Below are 20754 nucleotides of genomic sequence, written 5' to 3' on the forward strand. Positions count from 1 at the left end.
CTGTCACGGCATGGGCTGGGCATATTTATTGGAAGCGTACCCCATTGAGAAATGGTGACAGGAAAAATGAGAAATAAGATCTGTGGTTATGATGACAACGAAGATGAATTTCAATGAAGTTTACTCCTTAGTCCTTGGCGGAGTGGTTACCTTTTTTCTTCTATTCCAACTAGTTCACTTTATATTCAGTATCTACAAGGATGCCATCTACAAATTCTTTGTGGCTAAAGCCGCGTACTCACACCCTTTGATTCCTCTCCAGGTCCCCGACGGGAAGCTTGAAGCCATAGTGAGCAATGTAGCAGATTATGACCATCTTGCCATAGTGGATACCAGGAACAGCATCGCGGCTCAGGACATCAGGGAACTGCTAGAAACACTTAGGGGAGTCCAGGTATGAATGGTCAAAGTCACCATTGTCCACGTTGTCACGACATGTGTGAAGTTAGATCTGCGGCAGAGGTAGGGTGGCTGACTGAGACAGCAAATTTTCATCACACGATCATCTTTGCCGTCTTTACAAAATGAACACCAATCAGTTTAGCCTTCGGTGACAGGAAGAAACGAGGTACCAACTGGGAACTATGTCGTGGCCAGTATCATGTCTGATCGAGTAATCCCACCGAGCGGTATCAGCTGCGGAAAGGATTCTGCGAAGCGTCCGGTTTGAGAATATTGTTAGAACGTGGCAGACGAAAGGGAAGTGGAGCAATCGGAAGTTAGATTTCAGCCACGGGAGTATGCGATCATACGGATGCACTTCCATTATCCAGTGGGCATCAACTGAACGATCAATTGATCTGTACTTCGAGCCTGGATGTATGTACTTAGTAGGTCTATAAAACTGCATAATCTAGATCCCTTCATTCTCTGGTATAGTGTATGTTGGCTCCTTTCCTATATATTAAATACCCAAAGGACCATCTCGTGCAATGATCGATCAACCTCAACAGGGAGATGTTAACCGCACAGAGTGGCGTTCTAGATGTCGAGAACTCCTTGCATCTCACATTAGTAAGGACGCCATCCACAAACCATTATTTGGTACAGTAACCCACCCATCCCAGATACAACACTAGGACTTGAAATTCTCGCATCAGAGGTTCGACTCAAAACTTCCAGTGATGACGCCTATGAATGGATCGTCGACGACCCATCTCTCAAGTCACTATTCAATAGGCATCTCAGTAAGCACTCGGTCGGTGCTTATATGCAACTGTGTCAAGAAATCGGCAAGTCGTTTCGAGCCGTTCCAAAGCATACCTTGGTGATAATACTCTAGACCATACTATTACTTCACGGACTAATATAAGCACAGCGCATGGATGATCTCGAATTGGAAAATGTCTATCTTACGAACAAATTAAGGTTGGCAGAACAATTGGCGGGGGTCGAGGCACAACAAAAGGCAGAGTTAGAGATGGAAGTCATAAATCAAAAGTCCGATCTGTACCAAGCGCAATTGACCATCTCCTCTCTAGAAGACCAGGTCATGTGGTTATCTACACTTCTGGAAAAGTATCAACAACTGTCGTTTGAGCCTTGTCTACTAGATCAAGCGATCTCGCTCTTACTGTCAATGAGAGAGACCATGGCCCCCTCCAACGGTCAAGACTGTTAATTTAGCACGTATTAAGTCCGTTGTATTTTTTCTCTCCACTGAAACTATATCATAGAAATATATGAAAAACCAAGTCTCAACTCGAGGTCGCACTGTAGTTCGCGCTGTGGGCCTTTGCATATACAGTCTTTCCCGAAAGTTCTCTTAGGTCACAGTAAGAGTAGAACAAAGAATAGTAACGGTAGAGCGATGAATGCCACGAGCGGTCGAATGGATACGGAAGCCCTATGCACCCCTGAAGTTACGGCAGGCTCACCGGACAAGGGGGCATTGGTTATTGGAATAGCACCCGGTCGCCCCATGAAAAGAGACCAGGAGGAATTGAAGTAATTGCCACCGGTGGACGCGGCACTCAATTGACTGCTCCATGTTGTGGATTGCGAGGGAGAACCCGAGGTAACTGATACCAGCAGAGAATGCGTAGATACACCGTAACTAGGAGCACTCGGCCTTGGCCTAAGAGACATAGATTAGGGACTAATACCAATTGGGACAGGAATAGGCGGTTGCTGACATGGCAAGAGCAAAAGGAACAATAATACCAACAGGAAAGAATAGGACATTTCGAAGCTGCATAGTGTAATGAGGTTGCGAGAAGTTCTTCAATGTATCTGGTTTTAGTGTTGAGAATCGAAACTGTTTAAATATCTGCCAAAAAATCAAGCGTTTCTCTTCTGATATCTAACTCGTCTCAAAAGTACTACCAGCTTCTGAATTGTAAAATATAATTCCTTGTTCCTTGTCTCTAGCAATCGATTGGTTTCTTCGAGCGCAAGAACCTTTCTAGCAGTATTTCGTAATAGTGTTAGCCGGCTTTCTTGAAGAAAACTTCTGCTTCGTATTGCCAGGTTGTCCATATGAATCGGGATTCCTTGAAGATGTAAACGAGCAGCCATCGGGAGTTAGCAGAATCCGAGAAAATTAATATTTTTGTGGCACCTTAAACGCGACAAATTAGTCGTCAGCTGTCGATCGGTTGTTAGTTGCAAGTGGTTGCTAGTTGCAAATCGGTCGTGGTTACCAACTCTAATTAACAAGCAAACCGGGAAGGCCTAGATAAGATCCGCTTTTGTATTTTAATGACAGAGTACCGACGAAACATGAGCACAATGCCTCTAGGAACTCCAACCTGCGACTTCATCAACACTTTCCATAGTACCATTCATCAGTCGAAGACATGTTACCACCAGCTAGGAGTGCGATCCAAAAGACGTTCCGGTACCAGCAGCAGATGCAGCTGTACCACACAATCCTCTCTCACGATGGCGATAGACGTCACCCGAATAGCATATCCGTAAGAGCAGTTTAATGTCATGAAATTTCCACTGGTTTAACCATTAGTAGGCACGTCCTGTGATCGATACCCCAAAAAATCTCTTACGTACCCTCCTTGATGGTTACAATCCTACATTCCATCGACATCCATTAGGACATAGGGTGGAGGCCCTCATCAAGTTGAACGTGCATCAGCAGATGTGTTACTATGATGGAAAGCTCTTCGGTGGATACCTGACACTTCTCCTTGATCATATTTTGGCGGATTGCTGTCAGCCGATCCCAGCAATGACAGCCTATCTCAACACTACATTTTTACGTTCCGTTTCGCCTGGGGTGCCGATTCGACTAAGTGCATGGCCAGAAAAGATTGAAGGCCGCAAAATATATCTCACTGGGTCTATTCAGGTCCCGGGAACTGGTAATGGGGAGTTGATCGATGCGGTCAAAGCCAGCGCGTTATTTATCCGGCCCAGGTGTTAGTAGCAGAAACGGGAGTGTGGCGTTAACTGCCGAGGGCAAAAGAACCCTAGGAGATAGTGTTATCAAATTAAGGATTGTTAGGCCAAAGCAGATTAGACACAGTCTATAGCACTGAAACCCGTATGATATTGTGTATACCACTAAACGATTTCATATCAATCGGCATGCCCGACTGATACGAAGCTCTGGAACTGGTACTCCATCCTCGCGTAGACAATTTAAAAGGCCAGTACGGCCCTAATGGAAGTTATTCCACTCAGTGTATGTCCCAAATCTTCATACGCAATATGTCCTCCTTCCACCTACAGAACCGGGGAACGGTCTCCCGGCCTGGCGGGGAACCAACCATCCAAACTCGATACACGAATATGTTGCTCGAAGTCGACCGAATTCCATTGACACACACCGTCCTAGCGGCCTTTTTTCAGTGGCTCCTCTTGGCCGGATACCTCGTCGTCCCTGGAACCTTCACCTCGCTTGAAAGCTCGACCACCCTTAAAAATAGTTCGAGTGTGGTAATTCGTACCATCCAAAACCCACCACTCATCGCAATTTCCTGCATCTTTCTCTTCATCGGAGCTTCCGGAATGTCATGGCTAGCTTGGATACGGAGGAATAACTACATTTGGCTAGCAAAGCTTTTTCGGTATGTATAAAAGATCTTAGGAGAGAAATTCTAATTCGACTGTAGACCCACGTTATCCAGCGCGGTTATCGGTCTACTCACAACGCTGATCAACGTTTATACTGCTCGGCATGGGGACTGGTCCATTATGGCAATTCTGACCGTGTCAGTCACGTCTTCCGCAGCCGCCACATCATTAGCGCTCATTGGGTATTTTCAGTTCTTTCGATTAGCTACGGTCAAGAAGGAACATGAGAGATTCATGCTGGAAGCTGCTCGACAGAGATGGCGAAGACAACTAGATATGTAGCTCATGGTGAACAGAATTATTGGCCGGATGAAACGGTCATATCTGGAAAGGAAAACATACAATTTTGACTGTATGATTAGAGGATCAACATATAGAATCCGATAAACGATGCAAATCTCGAAAACTGTACCCTACCCGGTCCGTAAATATACCTGAAACAGTTCGTAGCTGCTCAAATGAAAACTTTTGAACCCGACACATACCGTTGAAACACTTACCATTTACCATATCGATGTAGCTGAAATCGTGGGTAATTTCGATTTGTTAGTTCGGAGTGAAAGAATCAAGCTGTCAATTGAAACTTTTGCGTGGTACTCCTATTTGACTGCACGCTGCACATTTTCCTCAAGGCCTGGTTCGAAATATAAAAGGCCCTATTTCCCCAGGTCCAGTTCTTCCCAGCATCAGTCAAACCTTTTCCTTTACATCGCATTCAAAAATCTCTCTGAAATCCATCATGGCCGCAGCAGTCAGTAACAACGAGCAATTACTTGCCGAAGCGGTGAAGGCTACCCAGGCAAAGGGGGTACTTTACTGGGACCGACACACGCCTGAAAATTCGCCCGAGCCAGAAATCCAGGAGCTTCCAAAAGAGGACGATAAAGATGATGTAAAACGTGAACGACTGACCAAGATAATTGATCACATTCAGAATGAGGACGAAAATCCCTATAATATTCTAGAAGTGAAAAATTCAGAGGAGTTTTCCAACCGCACTCCTCGCCTTCTAAAGAGCCTTGAACAGGCAGAAGTAGAGAAGATGGAGGGAGCGGCAGGTGCTTTGGAGAGTATGACCATGCCCACAGAGAGGAGAGCAGACTGATACTGACCACTTCAGAGGCTCGCAAAGCGGAAGCGGTTCTCGCTGCGTATTTCGCGAAGTGCCAGGAAGAAGTGAAGCGGGTTCTGGATGAAAAGGACTCTTCGGCCCTAGTCATTCTCGATAGACACAGCGATGATGAGACCCCTGAGGATAAATATGAATTGTTGAGAGTTTTTGTCAACCCTGACAGGTTCAAGGGGGAGGGAGCAGTTGAGGCGCGGAAAGGTAAGTTTTCTAACTCATCGGCGGCTCCCACTGACACCACCGCAGTTCTTGATCAAGCCATGGAAGACGCCAAGAAGGAGGATGTTGAAATGACAGAGGGTACAAGGCCAGAACCAGACGCGGAAACTTTGGCGTTGTATGAAAAAGCCTCGCCAGTGATTCTGGAATTGCTCCGAACTCAGAATTTCACGGATGACGCTACTAAACCTCTTGACGAAATCAACGATGAGATCGAAATTCATAATTCAACACACATTGACGAAAAGGGTGTTGAAATGTTACGAATCCCTATAGGTGAATTATCGGTGTTTTCTACGAGAGCTGTTCCTCTTTTCACAAAGCTGGCTGAAAATCCTTCGCGCGCCGATGCCCGTAAAGCGCTGGAATATCTCAATGAAGAATTGCGAAAATATCTTCTAAAAAACTACTACCCAACCTCATGGCAATTTCCCATGCCTGGCTCGCTAGACGAGATGCTGGCCAGAGTCCCGACGTCGACAAAGATGGAAATCGAATGTGAATCGGGGGCCACTCCAGATGGGGGATAATCCACCGGTATAACGAATTCTTTGTGAAGAGAGATGAGAAGAACAACATCGTGTCAGCCAGGTACAACTTTTTGGTGGAAACAGATGGTCGCTATTATATCAAGACTGGGAAGGACATCGGAGAAGCCGCCACCAATGCCTACGTTGCGGAGGGAAATGATAAAAAGGTCAAGATGGGAACCTACTACGGCGAGGAAAAATACGGCATCAAATATACCAAGCAATACTTCAACACACTGCGAAAATTGGAGAAGAAAGATGGGACCCCATACCTGTACTTCTTAGGTGCAGCACGACGGTCTGATTCGACCAAGTCGAAGAGAATAATGCCGGCGGAGTACTGCGTGATCGGTATTCGCGACCCGGATCTCAAGACGGGCTGGTACGATGTATTTAAAAGATCCACGTTTGTCAACTTGTACGGCAACGACGCGGTTCGTCGAATTGATAACTACTGGAAGGATCTCGGTGAGAAACCCTCATTCCGAATGCCTTTGGAGGGTGAAGGGAAGCCAGCGGCGGCACCTGCTGCGGCAAACCCTGATATTCGTACGACAAGATCCAGCAATCCTTCTAATGAGGCCACACAATCTCTTCGCAACGATTTGGATAAGCTTCGTGACGAAGTAAGCTCGATCAAGGCGGCTACTGATAGGGTATTATCGTTCGAAGAAAAGATGGCCGAGCTGATGACCAAGATGGGGGAGCTGACCACTTCCATCAACGAAATGAAGCAGAAATAGGTGAATATCTTGCAGGATGCCTTGTCGTTCGAGGCTGTTTTAGGCTGATTGTGGCTTTTTGAATTTCAAGTTTATTCTTCTGTTGAGTGTACCGTAGCTTGTATATATTGCTAGTAGTTGAGACAAATAGCGAACAATAAATATGAAATCCATAATTCAAAACGTCCCGCTGGGATGCTGTTCTTGGAGCATGTTCAACCAAGCAGCCACAACAAACGTTAACCTCCGTGAACTCTTCACAGTTGCTCATTACTGCAAACAAATTGACCGGCAGGGCAAGCGCGGACAAGACCAGAATGTTCCGGACTTGGCCGACGAAAGAGCCTGATTAGCATAGATCAGCCTGGAGACCCACCTGTACCTGGCATAGGCGTGTACGTCAAAGCATCCCAAAAATGAGACGCGAACCTAAATACACTTATGCATTCAAGTGGATCTCGGTCTAGCGTAAGTGTCAGAGCTAGTAAGAGAAACGATCGACGCATCGCGCTTAGACCCCATCGTGCACGGGCGATACGCCGGACTATCCGTGACCCATGGTTCATGCTGCTTAGTGCATTTCTCGGCTGGGTCAGGGTGGCAATCGTGCACCCTGCTCCACAGTACCTCCGTACACGGCATCGCAGGTCCCATCCAATGCAACCGAAAAAATCCCGAGCTTTACTAGCTTCTCACAGCATGGTCCGCGTTCCGGATGTGTGTATTGGGTAGGGAAATAATGGCTTGACGTGCCCATCTACTCGATGTAGATTTATCGTCACATCTCAGCGACGAGAAAGGTCACAAAAGGCTCTAGTACTAAGAACCTATTGATCTATCCCTATTCCATAGCCCTGTGCGATATATGTTGGTCTAATCTCAGCTGAAGTATTGGCGAGATGAATTACTGCTATCCTCATTTCCCTGCTCGTGTAAGATTATTGTGCTATCCTGCAATCCCCGTGTGACCTACTTACTGTTCGACAACATATTGGCTAATGTTAGCTCAGCAATCGAATCAAGAAGGTGTTGACTCGACCTATGGCGAGTCTGTTGCAGACACGAGCGAATCATTGCGATCGTCGATTTTCCATTACCAGTACGAAAATGGACGTAGATATCATAGTTTTCACAAAGGCAAGTTCCAGGTTGGTTTCCTTTAACACAACCTATCCTGATTACCTCCCAGGCTCGTACGCGATGCCGAACGACGAAACCGAGCAAGACCGTCTCGACCTGCAACACCACATTTACCTACTCTGTCTGGGTGGCGAACTGCACCTGGCACCCCTTTGCGACCCGCAACGTGTGCTCGATATCGGCACAGGTACAGGTCTCTGGGCGATGGAATTTGCAGATCGATTTCCGGGCTCTATAGTCATCGGAACCGATCTCACGCCCATTCAACCCCGGTTTGTCCCACCTAACCTCAAGTTTTATATCGATGATATGGAGCTTCCATGGGCCTACGGCAAGGACGAACGATTTGATTACATCCACTGGCGGTCGCTCGGTGGTAGTACCGGTAATTGGCATCGATTATATGAGCAAGCTATGGAGAGCCTCAATCCCGGTGCTTATCTGGAAGTACACGAACATGATATGTGCGTGTATAGTGATGATGATCAGAATCTTGACAAAGCCCCGTGGACGAAAGAATGGCTGAGGCGACTGTCAGAGGCCTCAGTGCAGAATGGCAAGCCGATTGACGTAGCGTGTTACCAAAGGCAATTGATGGAAGATGCTGGTTTGGTTGATGTGACTGAAAAGATCGTCAAGGTGCCCATCGGGCAATGGACGCGAGACTCCCACCTCAAAGAGATCGGTAGTTTTGAGCGGTTACATATGAACGTTTCGGTAGAGGCATATTCGTTGGCCCTTTTTACACGTCTGCTTGGTTATAGCTATGACCAGGCTAATGCCTTGTTCGCGATGGTGTGTAACGAGATGAACGATCGCAGTCTACATTTATATACTATGTACAGGTTTCTCATTGGAAGAAAACCGTTAGGTGCGTGATATGGATGTTGTGCCATTATGCTTGCCCATGGATATTTGTGAGCTATTCTCAACCTATAAATATCCAGCTGAACAAAGCAACAAGTCCCTTCAATATCTACCATGGTTCCATAATAAAAGACACCATCCATGCACTGTTTCATCTAGTCGACGCAGAGCGGGCCAAGAATATACAGATGGTAACGCGACTAATGATGTCCTCCAGTGGACTCCATTAACGGTCATTGTGTTACCTGTGGCACTGTCTAGAGGAATTTATTGTAATGCCGCATAATCTTTTATACGTCTGTTTTCCTCTGTCTTGCCGAATCGTATCTTAGCACTAGCCTGAAATACATACAACTCTCCAGATGTCAGCACTCTATGTTTCATAGGATCATGATCGAGGTAGATTTTCTTCGCTAACTAAATCCTTCACTCCACTAACGCCAAAGTCACCCAACCATCATCCCGGAAAATGGATTCTTTAATAACAACAGTGGAGGACACCATTCTACTTCTAACAACGCAAATACGTCATATCGATACCAATAAAACCAAATTTACAATAAAATTCAGCAAGGGGTTTCAACGTCGTCCTGTTGGTAGAATTGGTGCAGGTTAGCATTATGTTGTATCAGTCACCCATTTTGTGTCAACTACTCATTTGGTAGTAACTACTTGTGTGGTACTACTCGTATAATATTAACTACTTGTTTGATGCCAACTGGGCGAGTTGAACTAAAAGTTATGCCGACATAACAACAGTTTAGAGTACCTCTGGCAGAGCTAAATACTAACCAGCTCATTCACCTCCTGTTTATATATATTCGTTCTCCCTCTTGCTTTTATAACAATGACTTATATTTATCCCCTCTTTAGCAATAGCGCTCTGATTTCGCTCTAGTCATTCGTAATGAATCATTCGCGACAGTCTTGAACGTGTTTCGACCCTAGAACGTTGTCTATTGCAAGAGAAGCTCCCTTTACCTGCATTCTTCTCTCGGCATACATCCAACTCGAATATCCCAGCTACGTCGTATCCAATTCCAGCAACGGATCTATCCCACATCCCAAGCTCTCTCATCACACAACCGAAAATAGCCCTTTCACATCAAAAAAAGGAAGAGAAGACAGCAAATGGAAGATCACCAAACGGCTGCACTCTCAAATTTGAGAGACGTTACCCCATCACCTAGTTCGGGAATGGATTTTCTAAGATCTCTAATGCGCAAATCTGGCCAATATGTAAGTGATGATGACCTGCACACTATCCAGGAACTGGGTGATATAATCGTAGGCGATACAGTCGCCGTTTTGGATCACTGGAATGAGTGGCTGGAGAACAATCTTCATCACAGCTGCATATCTCTCCCGCCATTTGACAGGTTTTCCTCGGCAGACATTTGTGTTGCCATGTTTCGCTTTCTGAGGGAAACTGACAGCAATACACATCGGAAAGCAATCCTTCGCCGTCTAGCGCGAGTGCTTCTTCATATATTCGTCGCGGAGTCTGTTAAAGAGCTGGAATCAAGGGAACGCAACGGCGAAGTGTTCGACCGTAACGGACGCAAAATGACCACTGTTGCCCATGACCTCATAATAGAAAAGATTGACCGGTCGAGAGTCGATGATCAGATGTGTGAACGCAGCCAAATCTCGGAGGCAAAGAGTTATGGCAAGCGATGGTGGAGACTTGGAAGTGGCATTGGAATCATCGCTATTCTTGTCTGTGCACCAGACGTGGCGGCCAGCTATATGTACGTTACTACTTACCAAACCCTGAAAAATCCATGCTTATTGTACTAGCGAGAGTCGTCGATTCCACGATAACGCCTTGGATCTCCTGATCAATTACATGAGAAACGTATATCCGACCGCCCTGGCCCATTTCCAGTCTTTTGACCAAATTCTTCATCACGTCTTGGTTGACGGCTCACTGGCCGCAAATCATATTGCCAGTGCCATGGCTCGTCCAGCTCTCTCGGACTTGCTTGGGAAATCTCTTCCCGAAAGCCCTCGCTGGTCCAACACCCAGGAGATCATGACTGCTGCAACCGAGGGTTTAGTGCGCGCCTTTAAATATCACTAGCAGTGGCTATCTGTCAAGCAGTACGACAAGGCAGGTCTATAGCCATCTTATGCTTTTGCGTAAAAAACCAATCAAACGGCGCAAAGGGGTTGACAAAATCGATCCATATTCTATCAACTCCCGGGCTTTCTGTTTCTACATAATGTTAGATCTCCTGATGAATAAATATCACCTGATTTCTGATCAATTCATTTCTGTGCTTCACATAATGCTGGCTTGATGCACTTGTATAGCCTAAATTCGATCTTTTACCTTTGATGATTGGATCGAGATCAAAATGCATTTCATCTTTCATTGTGTTAACCAGAATCTTGACATTGATAATAGCACACTGAGCTGTTATGTCCCGCCTGTCTATATCAACTACTGCTTTCGTATTAGCGACCAATTTCGTATTCCCATTTCGTATTAACTACCCGTTTCGTATGAACTACCCGTTTCGTATGAACTACCCAAAAAACACCACACTCAGCTCAAACTTAATTTTTGAAATTACCCCACAACATTGTACTAAATTAAGCTCAGGCTGAGGTCATTTTATTGGCCAAATTGCAGGCTTTATTTTGAAGCCCGACAATTATGGTTAATAAGGACACGTGGCCGTCGGTCGGCTTTCAGCCCCCTAATTGCAACGAGCATGCCGCCCAACTCGTAGCAGATGCGACAGCCTTGCTAACCCTGGACGCGACACTCCGCAAAGATCTACCTGATACACTGTTTGAATCCTTTCTTAACAGCGTAAAAGACTTCGCCGAAAAAACCCAGACCGAACCGTCACTTCGTGAGATCATCGACAAATTGAACCAGCTTCACCACATCACCCAGTCAACCATCGCAGAAGACATCAACAGGATCAAGAACGCCGTCCAACCAACAGGCCCGGAAGCCAGAATTACAACCTGGAGCGACAAAGTGAGGTATGGAGCATCACCCTCTCAACCACTGTCACCACCGACAACTACACCAACAACAATAATCAGCAAGGAACGTGAAGTCATCATTAAAATCAAAACTCCGGAATCAGCAGCACTCCTTCGCCAAAAATCCCCGCAAGACATACTTAATCGAGTTAATGGAGCACTGCAACAGCAAGCGCACTCCCCTGGGCAGAGCCCAAGGGTCGTGGCGGCGAAACAGCTGAAGAGCGGCGACATCTCCATACATACAGCCACGACCTCAGACGCCGACCTCCTTCGAAAGAATTCTGACACATGGGTACAGTCACTTGGAAGCGATGCAAAGGTTCTGGTCCCCACATACGGAGTACTAATGCATGGAGTGCGAACTGACAAAAACAACATTGATCCAAACAAACAAAAGGAATCTATCGAAAAGGTACAAACGGAAAATGCGGCACTTCATCCCGGAGCGAAAATATCATATGTAGGGTGGTTGACCAGGAATGGAAGTGCAAAGACGGCCTCCGCTCTGGTGGTGGAATTCGCAACCAAAGAACAAGCAAACAGGGCTATCAACGAAGGATTAGTCCTCGGAGCCTGCCACCACGATTGCGAACTCTATGACAGGGCTTGCAGGTTGAAACAATGCTACAACTGCCAAGGATATGGACACATCGGAACTCAGTGTTCTGCCAACCCCAAATGCGGCCACTGTGCAGAATTTCATGATTCACGACAATGTCAAAAGAGAACGGAAACAGACTTTGAGCCCACTTGTGCACTATGCAGAGAACGACACACAGCATGGAATAAGAAATGTGTGTATAGGGAAAGAGAATTGAAAAGAGTGGAACAAGCGAGGAGATCCAAGCCCAAATTATACCACACCAGCAATGCGAGCAACCCACCTACAAAAATTGGCAGTGCAACGACCGTAAACTGCATTACAGAAAACGTCCAATTACCACGGCCACAGATCTTGCATAGTTCGGTGACAAACCCAAGCCCACGGTCGCAAAGAAATGAAAGAGCCACCACAAGATCAAGAAACATTCTCCAAGGAGCTGCGCGCTCGTCACAACAACCTGCTGACTTTGTTGTTCTCACTCCCAATGACGGAGACGTTTTTACACACATCCAAGCCCATAATCTTGTCCCCGCAGTGGAAGGAAGAGAACGAGAAAAGAGAAGAGAACAGCCAGAGTCGGTGTGGGTTGGCCGAACAAGATACACACGGGCTACTTCGACACAAGCACAAAACCCTGAAGAAGAAAGCCAATCATCAGCTCAAATGCCCATCGATCCACGAATCCTAGGTCCACAAATCCCAGACTCACAACCCGTTGTCAGCAATGAATAAAGCAATTACACTATCAATACTGCAGTACAATGTTCGAAAATCAAAAGATGCAGTGATGGCAAGTCTTCTCAGGGATGAGAGACTAGATGAATTCGACATTATTGCCATCCAAGAACCCTGGCGCAACCCCTTTCGCAACACTACCCATAATCCGATCAGCCAATCTTTTGACCTTCTCTATCACAACGATCATAACACCAGGACATGCATGTTTATAAACAAAAGGATTCACAACGCTAATTGGACGCCGGCCTTTCACTCTCCTGATCTCCAGACGGTCACAATACGAAATATCAATGGACAAGATGATGACACAATCCATATTCACAACGTATACAACCCCGGACCCGGCAGCGGACTAAGCACTCTTCCACTACTTGGGGATGTCCTTGCAGCAAAACCAACTGATCATCATATTGTTCTGGGAGACTTTAATCTCCACCATCGCCTCTGGGGAGGGGAAGGGGTTCCCACCCAGCATAAGGAAGCGGATGAGCTCATCAAGCTAATGGGCCAATACCATATGGACCTGCTCCTCCCTGCCGGAAGCATTACCTTTGAAGAAAACGGAGAATCTACAATCGATCTCGTCTTCGGCACACCATGGATTCAGGAAAGAAAGATCTTCTGTGGATTACGAGAGGACTTTGACCACCAATCCGACCACCTACCAGTTGCAACCGTCATCATGGCTAAAGTGAACGAGGCTCAACCCCCAGAAAAATGGTTATGGCAACGCACCGACAAAGCTATCCTAGAACGCAAACTGGCGGAACATCTACCATCGCTCGATCCACTACATTCAAAAGAGGATATTGACCAACGTACACAGGAATTGGTTGATGCAATAACACAGGCCATTGCTGCGTCCACTCCAAAAGCCCGGCCCTGCACCCGATCGGTTCATGGATGGACAGAGGAATGTAAACAGGCAGTGAAAACTGCAAGGCGACTGCGACGGAAATACAAAAGAACGCGGCTGAGAAGCGACTGGGAAGCATACTGCCAAGCGCGAAACCACAAAGCTCGATTAGTCAAAAAGACCCTCCGAGACACGCACCGAGCTAATGTGAAGGAAGCAGCCAATACACAGGATGGTCTCTGGCAACTAGTTCGATGGGCGCGGAATCAGGGACCGCGCCAGCCCTACACGCCAGCCCTCCGTAGGGCAAGCGGAGAACTGGAACATGACCACCGGGCTAAAGCAAATATGCTGAAGGAAGCCTTCTTTCCCCCCTCCCCAGATGTGGACCTAACCGATCTGAAAGACTACTCGTACCGGGAACGACCAGCCCTTCCACCCATCCAGGAGCGAGAAGTGATCCGAGCTATCAAATCGATGGCACCTAAAAAAGCACCAGGACGAGATGAAATCCCCGCGTTTCTTCTCCAGGATCTACTCCCACAGCTCTGCCCGCACTTAGTCCAGCTCTACAACGCCTCGGTAAACCTTCAATACTGCCCAAAACACTTTCGGCAATCTACAACCGTGGTCATCCCAAAACCAAACAGAGAAGACCGATCCGCTATTAAATCATACCGCCCAATAGCCCTCCTCAATACACTGAGCAAAGCATTGGAACGAATACTGGCAGAAAGGATTGCATACCAGGTGGAAAAATACCGTCTGTTACCCCAACAACACTTCGGAGGACGAAAAGGCCTATCAACTGAACATGCAATACACAATCTCACCAACCAAATTCATGAGGGCTGGAACCATGGACATGTAGTGTCAATGCTGCTTCTAGATGTGTCTGGAGCGTTTGATCATGTATCCCATCCTAGACTACTACACAATCTCCGAAAGCGCGGGATCGATGACAAGATGGTTGGGTGGATCGCAAGTTTCCTACATAATCGCACGACAGTCATCCGGCTTCGAGAATACACATCAAACCCCCTAAGTGTGAGCATCGGGATTCCCCAAGGTTCATGTATCTCATCCATCCTCTACCTTTTCTATAGCGCCGACAACCTCGAGGAAGCGACCCGGAATATCCCTGCAACGGCAACCGGAGGATACATCGATGACACATATTTCCTCGCCCACAGCACCTCCACTGAAGAAAACTGTCGAAAACTCAGAGAGATGCACGCCAAAGCGGAAGTATGGGCCAGAACCCATGGCTCACGATTCGATCTCAAGAAATACAGATTAATACACTTCACCCGCAACTCGAGAAAATACAACGTGAAACAAAACCTGATACTATCCAACGCAACCATTGAGCCTTCAAACATCGTGCGCTACCTCGGGATCAAGCTGGACCACCAGCTAAAATGGTGGCCACATGTCCAATTTGCAAAAGAAAAGGCAGTACTGGCTCTTGGTGCCTTAACATCCATCGCAGGCTCCACATGGGGAGCAAGACTCATCATGCTTCGCCAAACCTACCAAGCCCTCATTCTACCCATAATTGCATACGGATGCTCGGTTTGGTACACACCACAAGGAGAACCTGGACATACAAAGAAAGTGCGAATGCAACTAGCTAGAATACAAGCCGAAGGGGCAAGAATCATATCAGGCGCGTATCGAGCGACGTCAACAGCGGCACGGGATATTGAACTCTTCCTCCTTCCCATCAACTTGTACCTTGAGAAGAGAGCGTTTGAAACAGCAATAAACATCAGAACAGGCTCAACACGCCTACTTTCTTCCAATATATTCTTCCACAACATACCATCCGATGCACCGGCATCAGGCAGGGGAATAACACACCTTCATGCAACACACAAAAGCCCACTCAAAACTCTGGATCTCAACCTCCAAAAGAGACTTGGCACAGACATAATGAACAACCTTGAAATCCGCGAACCGTTCGCAGTGGAGCCATGGTGGGCCCCACCACCGATCCACATCGAAGACGACCGGGACAAGGCCATGACGAAACATCAGAGAATCACGACGTCGGAACCTCCACCACTAGCAATATACACGGATGGCAGTGGTATCAACGGAAAAGTGGGAGCAGCGGCAGTGGCACCGGCGATTCATGCTCATCAAACAGCCTTCCTAGGTAAAAGGAGCACGGCCACAGTATATGCGGCAGAACTAGTGGGCATTTTAATGGGCCTCCATCTCGCTCTCAGAGCAAATAAGCATAAGGCGGCCATCTTCGCGGACAACCAAGCTGCTCTACAATCCATAGGACGACCGGGAAGACAATCGGGACAACACATCATTAAACTCATCATTAATGCACTGGTACAAGCAAATCTCAAGGGCCTAGATATACAACTGCATTGGATACCCGCACACCAAGAAATAGAAGGTAATGAGCTAGCTGACAAACTCGCTAAGGAAGCCACCGGCTGGAAGCAGAAACATGACAGAAGAGGACGGCTAGTCGAACACGACACCAGCAATACCGCTCAAACACCTCCTTATGTAAAAAATCTCAAATCAGCTTTAAAGACAGAACTAAATCAACAAATGAGATCAGCTTGGTCCCAGGAGTGGGATCAAGAGACGAAAGGTCGGACCACATACCGCTTAACACCATCTCCATCCAAAGAAGTGTTACACCTCCACTCCTCGATCTCCAAACCCCTCAGCTCCATCATCATACAAATGCGGACTGAGAAGATTGGTCTCCGAGATTTCCTCCATAAACGACTAGTGCCAGATAGCAATAACGGCATATGTCAATGCAACCGAGGAAGACAGACAGTGCAGCACATACTCTTATCATGTCCAAGACACAATAACCTCAGACGAGAAATATGGAAAAGAGAGGGAGGAATGGATGTGATGGAAATTCTTAGCACACGCTCTAAAGCACGAAAAGCTGCGAGATTCATGGTCCTTACGGGGCTTCTCGAGCAATTCAAAGCTATTCCGGAGAGCGAAATAACTGAAGACAGACACTGAGTTCTTAGGGTATGCAGCACCAATAGAAGCTGAGGGAACCCATGTGGACCGATGCTTCATGTGTACAATAGATGTATAGTACAGTGTACATAGACCCTCGTCCGCATAGCTACTATAGAGTGGCTGCATCGGACGTTAATAGAAAGAAGAAGAAGAAGAAGAAGAAGTATGAACTACCCGTTTCGTAACTACCCATTTAGTGCGAACTACCTGTTTTGTGCTGGCCACCCGTTTGGTAACTGCCTATTTAAGGGGCAAGAATCATATCAGGGGCGTATCGAGCGACGTCAACAGCGGCACGGGATATCGAACTCTTCCTCCTTCCCATCAACTTGTACCTTGAGAAGAGAGCGTTTGAAACAGCAATAAACATCAGAACAGGCTCAACACGCCTACTTTCTTCCAATATATTCTTCCACAACATACCATCCGATGCACCGGCATCAGGCAGGGGAATAACACACCTTCATGCAACACACAAAAGCCCACTCAAAACTCTGGATCACAACCTCCAAAAGAGACTTGGCACAGACATAATGAACAACCTTGAAATCCGCGAACCGTTCGCAGTGGAGCCATGGTGGGCCCCACCACCGATCCACATCGAAGACGACCGGGACAAGGCCATGACGAAACATCAGAGAATCACGACGTCGGAACCTCCACCACTAGCAATATACACGGATGGCAGTGGTATTAACGGAAAAGTGGGAGCAGCGGCAGTGGCACCGGCGATTCATGCTCATCAAACAGCCTTCCTAGGTAAAAGGAGCACGGCCACAGTATATGCGGCAGAACTAGTGGGCATTTTAATGGGCCTCCATCTCGCTCTTAGAGCAAATAAGCATAAGGCGGCCATCTTCGCGGACAACCAAGCTGCTCTACAATCCATAGGACGACCGGGAAGACAATCGGGACAACACATCATTAAACTCATCATTAATGCACTGGTACAAGCAAATCTCAAGGGCCTAGATATACAACTGCATTGGATACCCGCACACCAAGAAATAGAAGGTAATGAGCTAGCTGACAAACTCGCTAAGGAAGCCACCGGCTGGAAGCAGAAACATGACAGAAGAGGACGGCTAGTCGAACACGACACCAGCAATACCGCTCAAACACCTCCTTATGTAAAAAATCTCAAATCAGCTTTAAAGACAGAACTAAATCAACAAATGAGATCAGCTTGGTCCCAGGAGTGGGATCAAGAGACGAAAGGTCGGACCACATACCGCTTAACACCATCTCCATCCAAAGAAGTGTTACACCTCCACTCCTCGATCTCCAAACCCCTCAGCTCCATCATCATACAAATGCGGACTGAGAAGATTGGTCTCCGAGATTTCCTCCATAAACGACTAGTGCCAGATAGCAATAACGGCATATGTCAATGCAACCGAGGAAGACAGACAGTGCAGCATATACTCTTATCATGTCCAAGACACAATAACCTCAGACGAGAAATATGGAAAAGAGAGGGAGGAATGGATGTGATGGAAATTCTTAGCACACGCTCTAAAGCACGAAAAGCTGCGAGATTCATGGTCCTTACGGGGCTTCTCGAGCAATTCAAAGCTATTCCGGAGAGCGAAATAACTGAAGACAGACACTGAGTTCTTAGGGTATGCAGCACCAATAGAAGCTGAGGGAACCCATGTGGACCGATGCTTCATGTGTACAATAGATGTATAGTACAGTGTACATAGACCCTCGTCCGCATAGCTACTATAGAGTGGCTGCATCGGACGTTAATAGAAAGAAGAAGAAGAAGAAGAAGAAGTAACTGCCTATTTAGTGTCAACTTCCTGTTTGTTGTTGATTAATATTTAGCACTAACAAATGAACTTAGTTGCCGTTTTGATTATCGCCATATCCATTTAACTAATTTAAGTAATACACTTTTCTTCATAGGACAACACGCACCGTTATTGATGGTCGACGCGTCGAAGAAGGATTGATTTCTATCCAGGCCTTTCGAAGCGGCGATTCAAATGGCCATTTTCTCATCAGACAAGGAAGTCGATTTCCGGTCCCGCCTCATATTTCGGCGTCTACACCACTCTTCTTCCGCGATCTTAACATTAGCTGTGTTCTCCAGCGCTATGGCTGTGGGTGCTATGATTTTTAACGAAGCCCAGGCTACGAGATCCTCCTTCCGCTTCGTTGCAGATGGTCTTTTGGGTAGCTCTACCCAGACGGGAATTATTGCTGCCGCTACGACGATTATGATGAAATTCCAATGTGAAAGCCACGCACCGGTAACAGGAATGGATCATGGAGGTATCTGGGTACCAATCGGACTTTTGGATATTTCTGTTATTGAGTTCGTTGTAGGATTCGTACTCTGCAATTGGGACGATAATGACCATTGGGGAAGCCAGTTGACGGGATTTCACTTGTTTATTCTTTTGTTTGTTATCATATTCCTTACTCTGCAGGTGTGGGCTACTGGTTTAGAGGATCATCCCAAGCAGTCCCTCAAGACGAGTCTCTATGGAAGGTGAGCTTCGTTGCATTAGACCACGTTTAGCCGCTTACGATTATCAGCAACTAGACATGACTTATCAGCCTAACTCGTTTGCCTTTGTTACCATCCGAACCTCATACTCCCGATACGCATAATGAATATCTGCCTGCGGTACGAAGTCTTATCCAACGGTCATCAGCAGGTGGCTGTTCTATCTATTGATTGGGGCTATAAGAGTGGTGTTTTATCAGTTTTATTTGAATTTAGCTAGTTCATCACAATTTCCCCGCCCTTAACTTGTTGAATGATTTTGTTTTATGGATTTTCCACTCGGTAGGCAATACCAGCCACCGTTCTCTCTGATGAGCTTCTCAACCATCAGGCAATATCCAAAAAGTTCCTACATTCCCACATAGTTCGAACCCATATTTTCACCTCTTCAGGAGTCATCGGCCTTTCCTGATCGTTTTCTTCTCCGTCTATGCCACTTTCGGTATCATCTCCGTCCCAATGGCCAAAGTGCTCAAGAGGATCAAAATCAATCCAGCGGACCAGCACCAGCTTTCCATCATCAAAGTAGACATATTCAAAATCATCCATCAGGCAATATACTGGGCGTCGCCCTCGTCCAGTAGAATCCGCATACCAGTACCCAACAAGAACTCCGAATTCATGAAATATGGGAGTCCGCGCCCGAGGTGGTGGTTTTTCTGTATTGGAGAACGACAATTTCCTGCGTTTGATTCCGCATCTCTCAACCCCTGCTTCAATTGAGGGAATTGGCGTATCAGGGTCGAGGGGTAGGTAGTCCCGCTTCGTCCGTAATTGCTGCATCTTGCCTAGTCCGCGTCGAACTGGCTGCTGTGGTGGATGTGGTAAGAGGATTGATTGTATGATTTCTGAGGAAGACATGCCTGGCTGGGGAGTTCTCGCTTTATATACCAGGGACTATGGCACTGCCTCGGAGATATTGTTAGCTTCATTAGATAGTTGAAGCGACGATTATTCATCGGACAAGGCAGACTGTATGTAACGTAATATCACTTGTCTAATCAAGGCTTTCCTTGATGATGAAGTCAGCCTAGCGGTACTGTTGCAGACTCCTGTGTCCAGAACCAGTAATCTTTCTAATAAGATGATGAAACCCGACCATCGAGAAGCTTCGAAGTAGCAGCATGCAGTCCATGGTTGAGGATGTAGCTGCAACCATTACGAAAGTGACGTAGGATATGGTGCAGTTGAGCTCGAGAGAACTTGGTTCCCGACGGGCCACTTCTGAAGACTCTGCTAATATCTGATCTTCGGTGATGATACACAACCGGTGCTTCTTCAATCCAAGAGGAGTCAAAGATTCTCCCATGTCATGTGGATTTATCTTTTCTCTGCTCCTGCTCTGAGCCCGAATACATCGACGCGTGTCGTGGAC

At 46.7% G+C, this 20754-nt stretch overlaps 8 protein-coding genes across 8 annotated transcripts; 7 read left to right on the top strand and 1 right to left on the bottom strand.

Annotated features, from left to right (window-relative positions):
* Window positions 1-985: 985 nt before the first annotated feature.
* BGW36DRAFT_362938 (uncharacterized protein) lies at window positions 986-1621 on the top strand (the record flags this gene model as incomplete). Its single annotated transcript, XM_046214420.1, has 3 exons — window positions 986-1014; window positions 1051-1267; window positions 1319-1621. 3 exons carry the CDS (start codon window positions 986-988, stop codon window positions 1619-1621), a joined length of 549 nt encoding a protein of 182 aa, XP_046067909.1.
* A 1177-nt stretch (window positions 1622-2798) lies between these two features.
* BGW36DRAFT_431155 (uncharacterized protein) lies at window positions 2799-3379 on the top strand (the record flags this gene model as incomplete). The annotated part of the gene is made up of 2 exons (XM_046220946.1): window positions 2799-2915; window positions 2966-3379. 2 exons carry the CDS (start codon window positions 2799-2801, stop codon window positions 3377-3379), a joined length of 531 nt encoding a protein of 176 aa, XP_046067910.1.
* Window positions 3380-3666: 287 nt separating this feature from the next.
* Window positions 3667-4348, top strand: BGW36DRAFT_347873 (uncharacterized protein; the record flags this gene model as incomplete). Its single annotated transcript, XM_046213248.1, has 2 exons — window positions 3667-4025; window positions 4071-4348. The coding sequence occupies 2 exons, from the start codon at window positions 3667-3669 to the stop codon at window positions 4312-4314; spliced, it is 603 nt and encodes a 200-aa protein (XP_046067911.1). The 3' UTR covers window positions 4315-4348.
* A 1585-nt stretch (window positions 4349-5933) lies between these two features.
* Window positions 5934-6757, top strand: BGW36DRAFT_386552 (uncharacterized protein). Its single transcript, XM_046217015.1, has one exon. The coding sequence runs from the start codon at window positions 6084-6086 to the stop codon at window positions 6651-6653; it is 570 nt and encodes a 189-aa protein (XP_046067912.1). The 5' UTR covers window positions 5934-6083; the 3' UTR covers window positions 6654-6757.
* A 570-nt stretch (window positions 6758-7327) lies between these two features.
* BGW36DRAFT_386553 (putative methyltransferase) lies at window positions 7328-8984 on the top strand. Its single transcript, XM_046217016.1, has 3 exons — window positions 7328-7564; window positions 7643-7769; window positions 7822-8984. The coding sequence occupies exons 1-3, from the start codon at window positions 7532-7534 to the stop codon at window positions 8649-8651; spliced, it is 990 nt and encodes a 329-aa protein (XP_046067913.1). The 5' UTR covers window positions 7328-7531; the 3' UTR covers window positions 8652-8984.
* A 786-nt stretch (window positions 8985-9770) lies between these two features.
* Window positions 9771-10722, top strand: BGW36DRAFT_431159 (uncharacterized protein; the record flags this gene model as incomplete). Its single annotated transcript, XM_046220947.1, has 2 exons — window positions 9771-10390; window positions 10440-10722. The coding sequence occupies 2 exons, from the start codon at window positions 9771-9773 to the stop codon at window positions 10720-10722; spliced, it is 903 nt and encodes a 300-aa protein (XP_046067914.1).
* Window positions 10723-18852: 8130 nt separating this feature from the next.
* On the top strand, window positions 18853-19365 carry BGW36DRAFT_362945 (uncharacterized protein; the record flags this gene model as incomplete). Its single annotated transcript, XM_046214421.1, has 1 exon — window positions 18853-19365. One exon carries the CDS (start codon window positions 18853-18855, stop codon window positions 19363-19365), a length of 513 nt encoding a protein of 170 aa, XP_046067915.1.
* Window positions 19366-19706: 341 nt separating this feature from the next.
* On the bottom strand, window positions 19707-20162 carry BGW36DRAFT_303522 (uncharacterized protein; the record flags this gene model as incomplete). Its single annotated transcript, XM_046211886.1, has 1 exon — window positions 19707-20162. The coding sequence occupies one exon, from the start codon at window positions 20160-20162 to the stop codon at window positions 19707-19709; it is 456 nt and encodes a 151-aa protein (XP_046067916.1).
* Window positions 20163-20754: the final 592 nt, after the last annotated feature.

The sequence above is a fragment of the Talaromyces proteolyticus genome, assembly GCF_021365285.1.
Source record: "Talaromyces proteolyticus strain PMI_201 chromosome Unknown BGW36scaffold_11, whole genome shotgun sequence".
NCBI lineage: Eukaryota > Fungi > Ascomycota > Eurotiomycetes > Eurotiales > Trichocomaceae > Talaromyces > Talaromyces proteolyticus.

What these genes read in the sequence shown, in the direction of transcription:
- BGW36DRAFT_386552 (XM_046217015.1), top strand. Translation starts at nt 6,084, where the DNA reads ATGGGAACCTACTACGGCGAGGAAAAATACGGCATCAAATATACCAAG.
- BGW36DRAFT_386553 (XM_046217016.1), top strand. Translation starts at nt 7,532, where the DNA reads ATGAATTACTGCTATCCTCATTTCCCTGCTCGT. An exon ending in ATCCTCATTTCCCTGCTCGT is followed by an intron (nt 7,565 to 7,642) that starts GTAAGATTATTG and finishes ATGTTAGCTCAG; the next exon opens with CAATCGAATCAAGAAGGTGT. An exon ending in ATATCATAGTTTTCACAAAG is followed by an intron (nt 7,770 to 7,821) that starts GCAAGTTCCAGG and finishes ATTACCTCCCAG; the next exon opens with GCTCGTACGCGATGCCGAAC.